The sequence below is a fragment of the Armigeres subalbatus genome, chromosome 3 (assembly GCF_024139115.2).
Source record: "Armigeres subalbatus isolate Guangzhou_Male chromosome 3, GZ_Asu_2, whole genome shotgun sequence".
Classification (NCBI taxonomy): domain Eukaryota; kingdom Metazoa; phylum Arthropoda; class Insecta; order Diptera; family Culicidae; genus Armigeres; species Armigeres subalbatus.
Genome location: NC_085141.1, coordinates 353,463,621 through 353,478,251, shown reverse-complemented (window position 1 = coordinate 353,478,251; position 14,631 = coordinate 353,463,621). Strand labels below are relative to the sequence as shown.

The following is a 14,631-nucleotide window of genomic DNA, read 5'->3' as shown; positions in this document are numbered from 1 at the left end:
TCATCGTTCGATCGTATCAGTCGTTATTCCATTTGATTGCACTTAATGAAAAATTCAACTCGCCCTAAACGAGAACCCCCTGCTGTAATGACCTCTGCTGCTTCAAAGCGCAAAAACAATGCAACCGTGGCATATGGCAGCGTTCTCATATAAAAATCACGATGCCATCGTAATTCTACATATTGCCGGGAGCGCCGAGGGGAAACCGTCCGAACGAACGATCCTAGTGCAACAAAGTTTATGGTCCCTAAAAATCACACTTCCCGAAATCCCGACCGCTGCTGGCTGCCCGGAAGTTTATCGTAAATCTGCTCATAAATCATTCCACTCGATTGTAATCGCGTCGCGATGCAATCGCCAGTCAGACATAATAATGTTGCACGCGTTCCGCTTCCCTCCCCCCAGCCCAAACCCGGCACCCCACTCGAAACAATGCATACATCAAATTTGATTAGACAGGAAGTCGTACGGTCGGTCGGCGGGCACTTACCTAAACGTCGTCAGCAGGGGCGTCGAAACGGTCGTCAGACTGGGCACGTACACGTTGTCCGGTATGCTACGCTTGGTCGTGGTGGTGGAACCGTACGCGACTCGGCTAAAGACGGCCGCGATGCTCTTCTCCAGGTTCAGACTGCCGAAGCCATCGCCGCCGAAGACCTGCACTGGCGCCCCGGCCGGTCCCGTGCCATCCCCGTTCGGATCCAGCAGCACCGAGGATACCCGGACGGGGTGCAGCAGCACTAGGAGGGTGGTAATTAGGACTAACGCTAGGGAGGTGGTTGACCGTCGCAGTTCGGCGATGAAGGTCCGGTTGGGGTTTCTCACTCGGACTTTTTTAACGGTGTCCGGTCGCCGTTGTCTCCGCCGGCCGGATTTGCGGGTAGAGCTACTACTGCTACTGGTGCTAGAGTTGGGGTGACTTATGCTGGGCATTCGGCGGCAGCTGGGCAGCATGTCGTTGTGGCCGTAATCGCTAATGGAGTCCGCTTGGCAGGAGCAATCCAGCAGGTTCGGCCGAAGCCGTAGACAGCTGTCGATATCACTACTGATCCTACTATCAAGGCTACTGATGCAATCATCGTCCGATTGCGTTGGTTGTCGGGAGACCAGTAGATTCCGACCTATCCTGTTGGGGCTACTGCTGCGGTCATGGCTGGGTTCGTTGGCACGATTCAACGATAAAGAGATCTTGTATTTCTTGTGCAATGTTCCTTCGGCCAACATTGTGGAACGTGCAACACTCTCGCACGCACGTACGCTCCGTTTTCTGGGATTTGGAGCGATTATGCTAATGCACTGGTTTCACACTTTCAGTGCTTTTTGTTTTACGTATTCACAGAGCTTCCCACCTCTCGAGTGGAGGATTATCGATTTTCACCCCCGAAATGATGGAAATTATCCCAAACTAGAACAAAAACGCCTCGAAACACTGTCTAAGCACATCTCGGTCGAGTTTCGTCGAGGATTTTCGTCATTTTTTTCACATTCTTCTTGCCACTTGGTACTTGAGTGCTCTTCTTGGGACTCTTCGCTTTTCGGTGAACACCGCTTCGTTCACATTTATCACATGTCTGTTTCTTCTAAACTGGCATCGGCAGCAGATACATTCACAACTCCGGTCAACCCAGGGGCGAGGGGTTCTTTGCGTTCCTGGCGAGTGAATTCACCAAACACAAACGCACTCACACCGGCACAAATCCTGGATTCAGCGCTTTTTCAGACAAGACGACCTGAAGTGTATGGAGAATAATTCCAGGTTTCGGAGAACACACAAAGCACGGATGGACGGACGGAGGCCGTCGTCTGCTTATGCCTGCCTAGGAGCAGAAGACTAGAAACACCGAGAACGAACCCGACAGAGGAGGCTCACTCATTCCACTTAATCACCCTCCCCCGCACTCCACCCTGCTGGGCTAGCATAGAAAGAAACATAGACACAAGCACCGCACTCGTCTTCCCGAGAAGCATCAACAGCACTCCGTAGATTCTCTTTCTTTCCTGCCTGGCACAAACACTCGCTCACACGGCACAGGCGGAATATTTAATTATTTGCTTCTACCACTTCTTCTGCTGCTGCTGTTGCTGTTGCTCAACTAATTCTTCTTGATCAAACCCGACAGCGCGGATCAATTCGATGCACTCCGTAACGGGAACCACTCCGAATTTACGCCGAAAATCGTCGAACCGAGACCGTTCTATCGAAAAACCGAATAACGAATTTCCAGCCTCGAACTAGCGGCGCGACGAGCCTCTATCACTTTGATTGTATTATCTTCACCCGTTCGGGGTCCACTTCCCTTCCTCTTGCTTCTGGGTGGATGGGGCAGTACGCGACGATACGGTGTGACCTCGTTTTTCAATCCTCAGTGTCCCGACGCGCACGACAACCGGTTCAGAACTCTGCCCGATGGCAACTGATGGGCCTCTCGGCTCTTTCACCCATTCGGAGCAGCCTACGTGTGTGGAATGTCCTTGCTTGCTCGCTGACTGCTGCTCTCACTCACTGACTCACACGCTCGCTCTCGAAGTCGATTTCAGGCGAAACTGTGCGAGAGAAAGGATAATGCTGGTACCGAGTCGAAGGCTTTTTGCCTATTCCTGTTGAGAGAGCGACGATCGAAGAGTCCTGCAAAGAGAGAAAGGAAAAGGATATCGATGTTTGAGAAAAGTGGAAAATTAATAAACACACGGGGTGTGGGGAATAATGGGCAAAACTGCAAAAGCGGAAATATTTTGAAGAATAAAAGTGTTTTCAAATGATATTTTCCAAAAATAGAAAATTGTATTGTATGATTAATGGAAGTACAGCGATTTTTTAACAAACACTCTAACATAAACTTATGAGTCGTGCTTCTAAATAACACTTGGATAGTATTTAGAAAAAATACTTATAAGTTAGTGTTAGAATGATTGTAGGTAAATTGGTTGTGATGAATATTGAATAAGAAATTCATAAGAAATAAACGACTTGTTATTACCAGAAATAAAAAACTTGAATAAAAAATTGGAACTGCATTGTGCACCATCTTCCCCAACGACTGGGTCGAAGAGGTATAATAAAATAGTTGATGGAAAAGCATCGCTCAGTGGATTCAAATGGAAAAATTGGATTCGAAATTGGTTTTGATTTCTTTTGCCGTGCTGTTGGTCACTGCTGGAGGCAGTCAGCACGCAGCAATCAAACAAACGGCTTCGCTACAAGCGCCGTAGCTGCTGGATCTCGATTGGAAACGCAATGATCTGAATGGGGGTGACTGTTTTGAATTGTGGAGATAAATTGTCTTTGCAGTGTTGTTTTTCTGTTGTCAGAAGGTACCAAATTTCACATCATGAGGAATGCAAATCTGTTTCGTATGATATCAAATCTTCTCCTTCTTATTGGCATTACATCCCCCACTGGGACATTGCCGTTTCCCTGCTTAGTGTTCATTCAGCACTGCCACAGTTATTAACCGCGAAGTTTCTAAGCCAAGTTACCATTTTTGCATTCGTATATCATGAGACACGATGAAATTTTTAAGCCCAGGGTAGTCGAGACAATTTCCAATCCGAAAATTGCCTAGACCGGCACCGGGGATCGAACCCAGTCAACCAAAGCATTGTCTTGTTTTATAGCCGCGCATCTTACCGCTGAACCAATTGAAATATGGAATTCAAATATCGGATAGGTCACACGGCCTTCTTTAGCCGTGCGGTAAGATACGCGGCTACAAAGTAAGACCATGCTGAAGGTGGCTGGGTTTGATTCCCGGTCCGGTCTAGGAAATTGGAATTTTCTCGACTTCTCTGGCCATAAATGTATCATCGTATTAACCTCATGATATACGGAATGGTAACTCGGCTTAGAAACCTCGCAGTTGACAACTGTAGAAGTGCTTAATAAACACTAAGCTGCGAGGCGGCAATGTCACAAGCAAAAGGAAAAGAAAAGAAACACGTCACCCCGATTTGAATAGCACGTACAACACGAACAACAAATCACTCAAGATTGATTTTGTGAATCAGTAAAAGTAGGGTTAGGCGGGGCAAGATGGGTCACGGGGTAAGATGGGTCAGGGCCGTTTTTGAGCATCGTGTACATTTTAATGTGGATATTATGACTTTGTAGGAGGAATAATTTGGTTCTACTTTATTATCACTCGATTTGATGATACAATTTTATTTTGGTAGAGTATGGCAAAGTAAAATATTTTTCAGCATTGTTTCTTATGCGAAACACACTTTCTATAAAACGTGTAATCTCGTCGATCAATGTGAAATTTAAACATTTTTAGTAACATAGTGAACGTATTATAAGTAATGTAGGTGATGTTATACTAACTGCGTTGAAATAAATAAATTTGATCTAAAATTAGACATTCTAACGTGAACTTACAAATGGGGCAAGATGGGTCAGTACATACTGAAGGGCATAGTTCCTATTCAAAACATATTTTCCACTGCTTGTTTAATCATTTTAGGGTTACTTTTGACATAATTATGTTAATTTGTTTATTGAAAATGTCTATTTTTTGTTTTTAAGAAAGCTATACTTAGACGGCTTGTTTTCATAAGAATTTGCAGACATTTTTAAATGTAGAGCCATTTCTTCATCCATGGCTTAAAACTTATTTTTTATTCAATATAATCATTGGCAATAAAGCTATCTATCTGTGTGTAATTCAATATCGGGAATAAAAACAATATTAATTGCAGTATTTAAAGGTGACCCATCTTGCCCCGCTGTTTGACCCATCTTACCCCGCCATTTTTTGATTGACAGAAAAATAGACTTCTACTTTAATGACTCGAAATGGAATAAAAAGTGGAGTTTTTGTTATTTCATACCCCTGGCTTACAGATTATGAGCTATTTTTATAGATCCATGTTGAAAAGTTGAAATAAAATGTTTCTGTTTTGAGATATTCAGGGTTCGCCTTAGGCGACCCATCTTGCCCCATCATACCCTAATTTTGTGAAAACTAATAAAAAACAAGTTTTGCTGTGATAATAAAAAAACGGATAATAAAGAAAATTGTTCATTGGTCGGAATGTCACATGATTCTAGCAATGGATTATTGAGGATTAAACCCTCTAGCAGAATCTCACTCTCTCACTCATTCATATATCCTGAGCAACTCTAATAGTGCATAGGGCCAACGTAATAGATCTTTATCCTGGGCGGCTGCTCGCTTCCCGAGCAAAGATGAATAACTTCTTGATAACAAATTCTATTAACCGGTTGTCTAACATTTTGATAACTGAACTTGTTATCATTATGGCTGAATAAATAGCCATCATTGTTCCGAACACCTGGACGTGGAGGAAGGTCCGATTTCAATTTAGCCAATACAAACACCTGTTTGAGGTTATGTTACGCTTTTAGCTATAATTTTAATTGATTTTAGATTTTCCATACAAAAGTATTTTAATCACTGCGACCATTTGTTAGATCTATTGTAAAGTGACCAGACGTCCCGGATTATGCGGGACAGTCCCGGATTCGGCCTACGTGCATTTCCAGGCGTCCCGGAATACGTCCCGCATTCCATGAAGAATCTGTAAAGTCTGGACAATCTATGGAATCTTTATAGGAAATGGAATGTCAAATATATAAAATAAATCCCAAAATTCAGAAGAATGGGAGAACTTGGCAGTCCTGATGGCCTATTGAACTTGGAGGATGAAGGTTTAAATAATTTAGATAGTCTTTTTTTTTTCCTTTTCAGAAGTTTGGCATTTTGAATCAACAAAAGTTGAATAAATTTGTCACACTCTGGAATCTTACGAATCTGATGCATTTGAATAGCTTGAAAGGCCCAGAGAATGTCAAAATGTCAAGGTTTGTTATGAAAAAATTGCCGGACAATGGTATAACAGATGTTCCGAGTCTTCTACATCACTTACAATTTCATATTTTCATCACTAACATAAATCAGTTCTCGAACGTTCGATGTCAATTTTATTGAACTCCTATTCTGCGACGCGTGTTCCTAATTATTTTAACCATTTTTTTAGATTAGGCTTTAGATAAATTTAACTTGGAACTTACGGTTTTGACTGTTACTGAACTATCAGGTATGGTTGTCTAATAATAATAATGACACAGAATAATAGCCACCTGGCGTGGCTCACTTTCTTTCTACCTTTCATCCAACTGGAAATGTATCTCTCTTGTTTTAGCTTTTCTACAGGAAGTAGAACGCTACTTATAATACGCTTATTTTGACGTTAGTGAAGACGTTCGTCTTCAATCCCATCGGTGTTGTCATCCATCGCTTTACGCATAGCAGTGCTGTCAGCAACAAGCCATCATAATAAAAATGATACCAGAATTTTGTTCCTGAAATAACTAAATGGAAACAAATTAAGTTATCCCTGATACCAAGGTGATAACACAATTTTTTATATATGTTATTTACTCAAAAAACTAATTTAGTTAAAATTTAGTTATCAGCTATCACTGTTTTATCGACCAAAATAGTTAGATCTCTTTGCCTAATTTGAAACGCGAAACGAACTATCAAATCTAGACTTTCGCCTCTAATTCTATCATGAACATGTACGTCTAAGTTTGGAAGATGATATTAGCATTTCCATATCATTGTAAATCGTTTAACGTAGAAGTAATACACTCATCCCATTAATTATAAAATATATAAATACTAGGCCATCGTTCCCGACCTTGCTCAGGTTAGTTTTCTCACTGAAACCGATACAAATTTAAAAAAAACATTTATGTCTCCCCCCCTCGGATTATTTGCCCAAAAATAATATTTTGAGGAGGCAATAAAAAAACGGATGATTTTGAGGATTCTCAAAACATTCATTAACAAATCCGATGAGTTTTTTTTTTAAATTATTTTTTTTATTTTTTCATTTTAATATTTATTTTTTTATTCATATCAGGATGTTGAGTTTTGCCAAAAACTATTGATCTGTATCGAAGAAATAGAAAGATTCGGTGCCAATTTGTTTTAAAACAGTTTTTCGTTGTTTTGCAGTTTCTCAAACAAATGATTCAAATATCAAAATGATAATAAGGACGACAGCGTGTTATCAGTTTAATATCATTTCAGTTATCTGCCTTTGCTCGGGTTTAGTCTCGGCCTGGACCCAGGTCAGATTCCTGTTGATTTCCTTTATTTCTTTGCTGAGGCTTCATCGCCACGAGCATTTGGGTCTACCTCTGCTGCGAAGTCCTGCCGGATTCCAGTCCAGCGCTTGCTTGGAGAATTCGTAATCGCTCTTTCGTAATGCGTGGTCGACCCAGCTCTATTTACGCTCTCGAATTTATGTTGATATCGGTTTTTGATGGGATCGTCGATTGGGCAAAGCATTCAAAATGCAGTTGTGACGCCACCAGGTCCGAATTATAAAACGTTGACTTCGGTTGATGAATATTTGCAGTTTCTGCGTGATCTCTGCTGATACACACCAAGTCTCATTGACGTGTAAAAACACAAATTTTATTTAGAGTTGAATGTTCGATATTTCGTGCGTTGGTTAATTTGATTTGATCCTCATATATTTCGTAAACTCGCAAACGCAGCCCTAGCCTTCTTGAATCGTGCTCCTATGTCGATCTTGGATCCACCGTCCGACGCTAACTGGGTGCCAAAATATTAAAAGGTTTCGATCATCTCCACTGCTTTCTCGGTTACCCTAAAGTTGGAGGGGTTGTTCGTGTTGACATCCAACGATTTGGTCTTGTTGACAATGATATTGATGATGATTATCCGCCGTGAAGGAGCGTTCGGCCAAGTCTCCTCCTTTCAGTCAGCCTTCTTTCAAGAGGCCGGGAAGCCTCCTTTCAAGAGGCCGGGAAGCCTCATTTCAAGAGGCTCGGAAGCCTCCTTTCAAGAGCCCGGGAATCTTCCTTTCAAGAGGCCGGGAAGCCTCCTTTCAAGAGGCCTGGAAGCCTCCTTTCAAGATGGCTGGAAGCCTCCTTTCAAGAGGGCTGGAAGCCTCCTTTCAAGAGGGCTGGAAGCCTCCTTTCAAGAGGCCTGGAAGCCTCCTTTCAAGAGGCCTGGAAGCCTCCTTTCAAGAGGCCTGGAAGCCTCCTTTCAAGAGGCCTGGAAGCCTCCTTTCAAGAGGCCTGGAAGCCTCCTTTCAAGAGGCCTGGAAGCCTCCTTTCAAGAGGCCTGGAAGCCTCCTTTCAAGAGGCCTGGAAGCCTCCTTTCAAGAGGCCTGGAAGCCTCCTTTCAAGAGGCCTGGAAGCCTCCTTTCAAGAGGCCTGGAAGCCTCCTTTCAAGAGGCCTGGAAGCCTCCTTTCAAGAGGCCTGGAAGCCTCCTTTCAAGAGGCCTGGAAGCCTCCTTTCAAGAGGCCTGGAAGCCTCCTTTCAAGAGGCCTGGAAGCCTCCTTTCAAGAGGCCTGGAAGCCTCCTTTCAAGAGGCCTGGAAGCCTCCTTTCAAGAGGCCTGGAAGCCTCCTTTCAAGAGGCCTGGAAGCCTCCTTTCAAGAGGCCTGGAAGCCTCCTTTCAAGAGGCCTGGAAGCCTCCTTTCAAGAGGCCTGGAAGCCTCCTTTCAAGAGGCCTGGAAGCCTCCTTTCAAGAGGCCTGGAAGCCTCCTTTCAAGAGGCCTGGAAGCCTCCTTTCAAGAGGCCTGGAAGCCTCCTTTCAAGAGGCCTGGAAGCCTCCTTTCAAGAGGCCTGGAAGCCTCCTTTCAAGAGGCCTGGAAGCCTCCTTTCAAGAGGCCTGGAAGCCTCCTTTCAAGAGGCCTGGAAGCCTCCTTTCAAGAGGCCTGGAAGCCTCCTTTCAAGAGGCCTGGAAGCCTCCTTTCAAGAGGCCTGGAAACCTCCTTTCAAGAGGCCTGGAAGCCTCCTTTCAAGAGGCCTGGAAGCCTCCTTTCAAGAGGCCTGGAAGCCTCCTTTCAAGAGGCCTGGAAGCCTCCTTTCAAGAGGCCTGGAAGCCTCCTTTAAAGAGGCCTGGAAACCTCCTCTCAAGAGGCCTGGAAGCCTGCTTTCAAACGGCCCGAAAGCCTCCATTCAAGAGACCTGAATGTCTAGTTTAAGAGGCCCGGAAGCCTACTTTCAAGAGGCTCGGAGGCCTCATTTTAAGAGGATCGGAAGCCTTCATTTAAAAAGCTCGGAAGGCTTCTTTCAAAAGACTCGGAAAGCTCCTTTCAAAAGGCTCGGAAGCCTCCCATCAAAAGGCTCGGAATTCTACTTTCAAGAGGCTTGGAAGCGTATTTTCAAGAGTCTCAGAAGCGTTCTTTTAAGCCGCTATTGAAGAGGCTAGGAAGCCTCTCCTTTCAAGAGGCCCGGAAGCCTCCTTTTAGGAGGGTTCGGAGGCCTTCTTTCAAAAAGCTCGGAAGGCTTCTTTCAAGCGGCTCAAAAGGTTCCTTTCAAAAGGCTCGAAAAGCTCCCTTCAAGAGGATCGGAAGCCTTCCTTCAAGAAGCTCGAAATTCTACCTTCAAGAGGCTTGGAAGCGTACTTTCAAGAGGCTCATAAGCGTCCTTTCAATATGCAAAGCTTCTCTACAAGAGATACAGAAGCCTGTTATCAAGAAGCGCGGAAGCCTACTTTCAAGAGATTCATAAGGCCCTTTCAAGAGGCTCGGAAGTCTCCTTTCAAAGGGCTCGGAATTATTCTTTCAAGAGGCTTGGAAGCCTACTTTCAAGAAGGGGGTACCTCAATTAATGCAAAAGTTCGAAGGGGTACCTCTCACGAAAAAGGTTGAGAACCGCTGCTCTACAAAAAGTTTTTCGTTTTTTTAACAGTATTGTCGTCTGAGTTGAGGTCGATCGAATGTTCTATGGTGGTGGGCTGCCCCATGATTTCGTCGATGACGATGGGCAACAGTAACAGAGGTATAATAAATCCATCCTTGCCTCACTCTAGCGGCTACTCAGGTGAAGCTGACTCCATTGTGCAGGATTCTGGACTTTTTCTGGACCTCCCTTTCTTCGAGGGACGCCGTTTTTCGTGCAGACGATCAAATGCTTCTCCGTGGTCAATCAGTACCAAATGAAGAGACTCTTGAAATTCCTTGACCAGTTTCAGGAAGATGCAGAGAGTGACGGTATGGTCCTCACATAATATTACGGGGCGGAATACTGTCAGCTGCCGTCGGAGAATTGTCAACCTTGAAAAGTCATCAAAACTTTGTTCGAAGTGGACGAGCCAACGTTTCAACTGATCAATTCGATCGGTGAGTGACTGACATGGCGTTTCTTTTTCTGATATTCACGGATTTGTCCTTGCTCCAAATAGGTATCGTGAAATGTCGTAGAGGAGGCGAATACCGCGCCCGCTTTTCTTGTCTGCTGCCAGCAACGTTTGACTTGCTTATCTGGAGCCGCTTTTAGTTGGCCGGACTACTTTTCGGCTGCTCTGGAAATTGATTAGCTGAAAATGGAGAAGGAGCCTTCTTGATTCCGTAATGAACGCAGCGCCGACATCACGTTTGACTAACATCTTATTATTGGCGAGATCGGATTACGCATTGCTCGGATTCAGCGGCGGTAGGAGAAGCTAGGGCGGCGAATTAACATACACACTAAGTTTTTCTTTTTCAAGCTCGGCAAAATTGGGCACCGCTGTAACTCTGTAAATTTCAGAACTGAACTACGGAAGAAAGTTTCGTTTGTTACTGATTCTCAGCAAAATATTTACTGTATCTCAGTAACCGAAACGTCACTTTTACTGAAATCTCGGAAAAAATCATGTTTGCTGAAACTCGGCGGTGCCCACCTCGGGAAAATAAACAAAAAATGCTGAGATCTCGGCGGAAAAAAATAATTGTGTAGACGGACTAGAAGATCCGGCTGTGAAGAGATCATTCGTTGAAGAACTTGAAACTCGGGTAGTGGATATTCCGGAAGGTGGCAGCGTAGAAGAGAAGTGGAAGGCGTAGAATGCTTTTATCGAAACCGACGAGAACAACTTGGGTGAGCTGCGCTCTCAGCGAAAAGAATGTATTACAGATGTAACCCGACGGGAGATTGAGAAGCAAAGGCTGCGCATCGGGAAAAATCAGAAGGGGCCCTCAGGGTCGATCGGCTGTCGGCAGAAGTGCTAAGGACTGACCCTATGCTGTATGTACGATTGCTTGTAGCAACTATTATGCAATATTTTGCCCCGCTCCGCATTATTTTGGAGCAGGTCAACAAGTTAGTAGTTTATGTGGTATTCATTGACTACTGAAGAGCTTTCTGTTGTCTGAATCTCGAAAGTCTGTGTGGCGTTCAGGGATTCAAAGGATTTTCACTTTCAGATAGCGTCGGAGATTTGTCTTGTGTCACCATCAACGTCAAGGGGACCAGCTGGTTGAGTGCCAACGGGAATAGCCCCTCGATTAGATCGACATGGAAGCACGAGTCAGAAAGGCTGTAGCTACCTTCGCGAATTTTCGAAATATTTGGAGACCCAACCGGATTGATCCACGCACCAAAGTTCGAATGTACTACCTACTCTCTATCGTGAAACGTGTTGTGCATAGGCAAAGATAACGCAGATTATGTCTAAAATTTACATATAATTCGGACGGCCTTACAACTGAATATCGTGTGCCGAGCAACATAAAAGTAATTTCGCCCCCTCGATATTTTTGAAAAGCTATTTGAAAACGGTTTGCATTTCTGAGTTACACACAGAAATTGCCTAGCCTATATGGATTTGCTTTAAGCTTTGTTAAAATAAATTTAATATTTGTATAGGCCTAAATCATCACAGCAGAATCTGGAATTTTGGAATTTTCAGCAAGGTTCATCGAAATAAAATGAAAAACAACTTCTTCATATCACACTTTAGAAAAGCTGTTTCGCCGATTTGGCGTATGAGACTTGTATGCGAATATCCCTAAAAATGGAGAATATTGACCAAAATTTTGCTAAGGTAATAATTGATAAGGCTGGTAATTAATCAATTGGTCCTGTACACAACTTCAACTAATCTGGCGATATCGGAGTTGGGGCCCTCCCTAGCCGTGCGGTAAGACGCGAGGCTACGAAGCAAGACCATGCTGAGGGTGCCTGGGTTCGATTCCCGGTGCCGGTCTAGGAAATTTTCGGATTGGAAATTGTCTCGACTTCCCTGGGCATGAAAGTATCATCGTGCTAGCCTCATGATATACGAATGCAAAAATGGTAACTTGGCTTAGAAACCTCGCATTTAATAACTGTGGAAGTGCTCAATGAACACTAAGCTGCAAGGCGGCTCTGCCCCAGTGTGGGGATGTAATGCCAATAAGAAGAAGAAGAAGATCGGAGTTGCATCCACGGGTGATCAATCACCCCAAAGTGCATCACCATTTAGACAAATGATGGCTATCAAAAGACATCAACACTTAATACATCATGACCGTATTTTTTAGTTATGCAACAAAATTGATTGTTTGGCTTGGATTCCAATTCGAGAAAATACGTCACCGGCCTATCTCAGCATGATAACAATTTTAACAGAAAAACTTTTCAAAAGTGTTACCTGAATCCTAGAAATATGATTCCGACCACACCACAGGCTAACAGTTTCATTGCTTCAAAGCGTAATTTTCCGAGCCAAATAGTTTCATTTGGAAAATAAACGAATCACATCAATCGGCGGTTGTTCACGTTAATATCATAATTTACTTTCCCCGGCAGTAGTGTGGCCACTGCCAGACCGGTCGGTTACATCGATTTTGTTTCGGTTCGCAGAAGTAGGTAATGGCCATCGGCGTTCCTCCTCTGATTAACGTAATAATAATGATGATGATGATGATGAGACTACTCCACTGTTTTGTAAACATCCTCTTTGTTTGAAACAACCTCCCTGGAGGCTTATAATTAGTGGACACGTGTGCAACCGTGAAACTATTCAGTTCGCCGCCGTGGGGATTCTTTGGAAAACAATTAAAACAGATTTCGAGGGAACATGATGGTTCGTGTTTCATCATAGCGACGCGACTTTCCAATGAAAATTGGTGTACTTCATTAGTAATCGAATGCGAACATTTTCAACTGCTGTTGTTGGGTCAACTGTTTCGGAACGATTGTTGGCGTTTCGCTGGGGAGTACTGTGATGAATAATTTGATTATGCTTTTGTTGAAGTATTATTGAAAAGAAACTCGGGGATTATTGTCATTTTCTTTTGATACCCACAGTAGCCTACAATTGGCTACAGTTCATGTTAATCTTCTACTTGAGTTAGCCGAAAGAACAATCGAGTTAAAATGTAAAATAATTAGGTTAAATCCACCAACAATGTCATCTCAATACAACTCTGTTTTCTAAGCCGTTATATTTCATGCTTTCCTGAACAAAAAAATGAATAATTCACCTTGCGGTGTGGATACCTTTTGTGACTTCTTAATAATCCCCACATAGTATTAAAAATAGGTATTTTTGTCAGAACTTTTCTATAATTTTAGCTTATTTTTAATGAACAACAAAATGCAAAACAAGGGTGACAGGCAAAATATATTCGCAACATATATAACACAGTCAGTAGACTTTTAAAGGGGCTGCCTTCCTCAAGTAAACATGTGGCCTTTCGGTGCACCACACGATGTACGAGGAAGGCAAAAACCAGAACCATTCATCTTCTGCGTCACCAACTACTCCGGAGCAACAATGTCCCATTCAATGAAGGAAACACGCACCGCACTTTTGCATGCATAACCAACTTTTATGGAGTGGATTTGAAGACATTGTATTTTGATTCGAGAACACGAAACGAAACCACCCATCCGCTGCGTAGCAGCACTCAATTTGTGCATCTTTTGTATTTGGAATAACTTGAAACAGCTTGAAACATTGTGCCAAAGCCGTGGATGGAGGTGGAAAGTGACACAGCATTCAACCCCCGCCGCCGGCCGCCAGCCGACAACAACGCTCGAAACTCTGGAGGGACCGACAACGATGGCGACGACGTCGACCAAAAGGTTCTATGTACGTAGGCACCCATCAATAAATAGGTCAACCGAAGAACACACAGCAGAGGAGTAGCCAAACCCATAACAACGCTACGGCTGCTGGAGGATAAAGTTGTTGATGTTTTGCTCTGCTTCAGCGGGCTGGCGATTGCGATTGGTATTGCATCCATGCCGGGACACGTACACATGCTATCGAACCAGATGTCACCGCAGAAAACGACGTGTGTTGCGAACGGCGACACGGTGGCAGTAATTGACAGACACGGCACCCGGTTTGGATCGCATCAAGCTAGAGAATTTGATTCTGTTGAATGTTTGGGCAAAAACGCTTGCAATAATTTCGAGGGACTTTCACAATCTCTGTATATGAACCACGAATCTGACGTTGGTATTTGACCGGAGTGATGGTTTTTTTAAGCAATTAGGGAACGTCTACAAACTACGTAAATATGATATGTAAATATGAAATATGATGAACTTAATAGTGCTTAAATGTGCCTACAACTTTGTCAGGACAATGCAGTAAATATGTAATCTGAGGTTTGAAAAACAAAATGTCATTCAAATGACATTAACAAGGGATTTAATTTTTTGCGGATCTGAACAAGATTAACGAATTATTTATTATTAATAAATGTCCCATAACTCATTAATTGAAATTTCATACAAACATTTCAAGAGATGCCATAAATAGCCCTCAGAATTTCTTCCACAAAAAAAAAACTCATCCTCAGTTTGTCTAATTCAGAACTGCTCATCAGAATATATGTTCGACGCTTATTTTGATTTTTTAAAAT

The 14,631-nt window shown here is 43.3% G+C and overlaps 1 protein-coding gene across 7 annotated transcripts in view; it reads right to left on the bottom strand.

The window, feature by feature from the left end:
- The window catches only part of LOC134226090 (uncharacterized), a 631,583-nt gene that overhangs the window by 61,519 nt on the left and 555,433 nt on the right, over positions 1-14,631 (bottom strand). For all 7 annotated transcript variants that reach the window (XM_062706630.1, XM_062706636.1, XM_062706634.1 and 4 more), the window contains one exon: positions 491-2,626. In XM_062706630.1, the coding sequence (XP_062562614.1) occupies positions 491-1,224 (734 nt within the window). In that variant the 5' untranslated portion in view covers positions 1,225-2,626. The remainder of the gene's footprint in view (positions 1-490; positions 2,627-14,631) is intronic.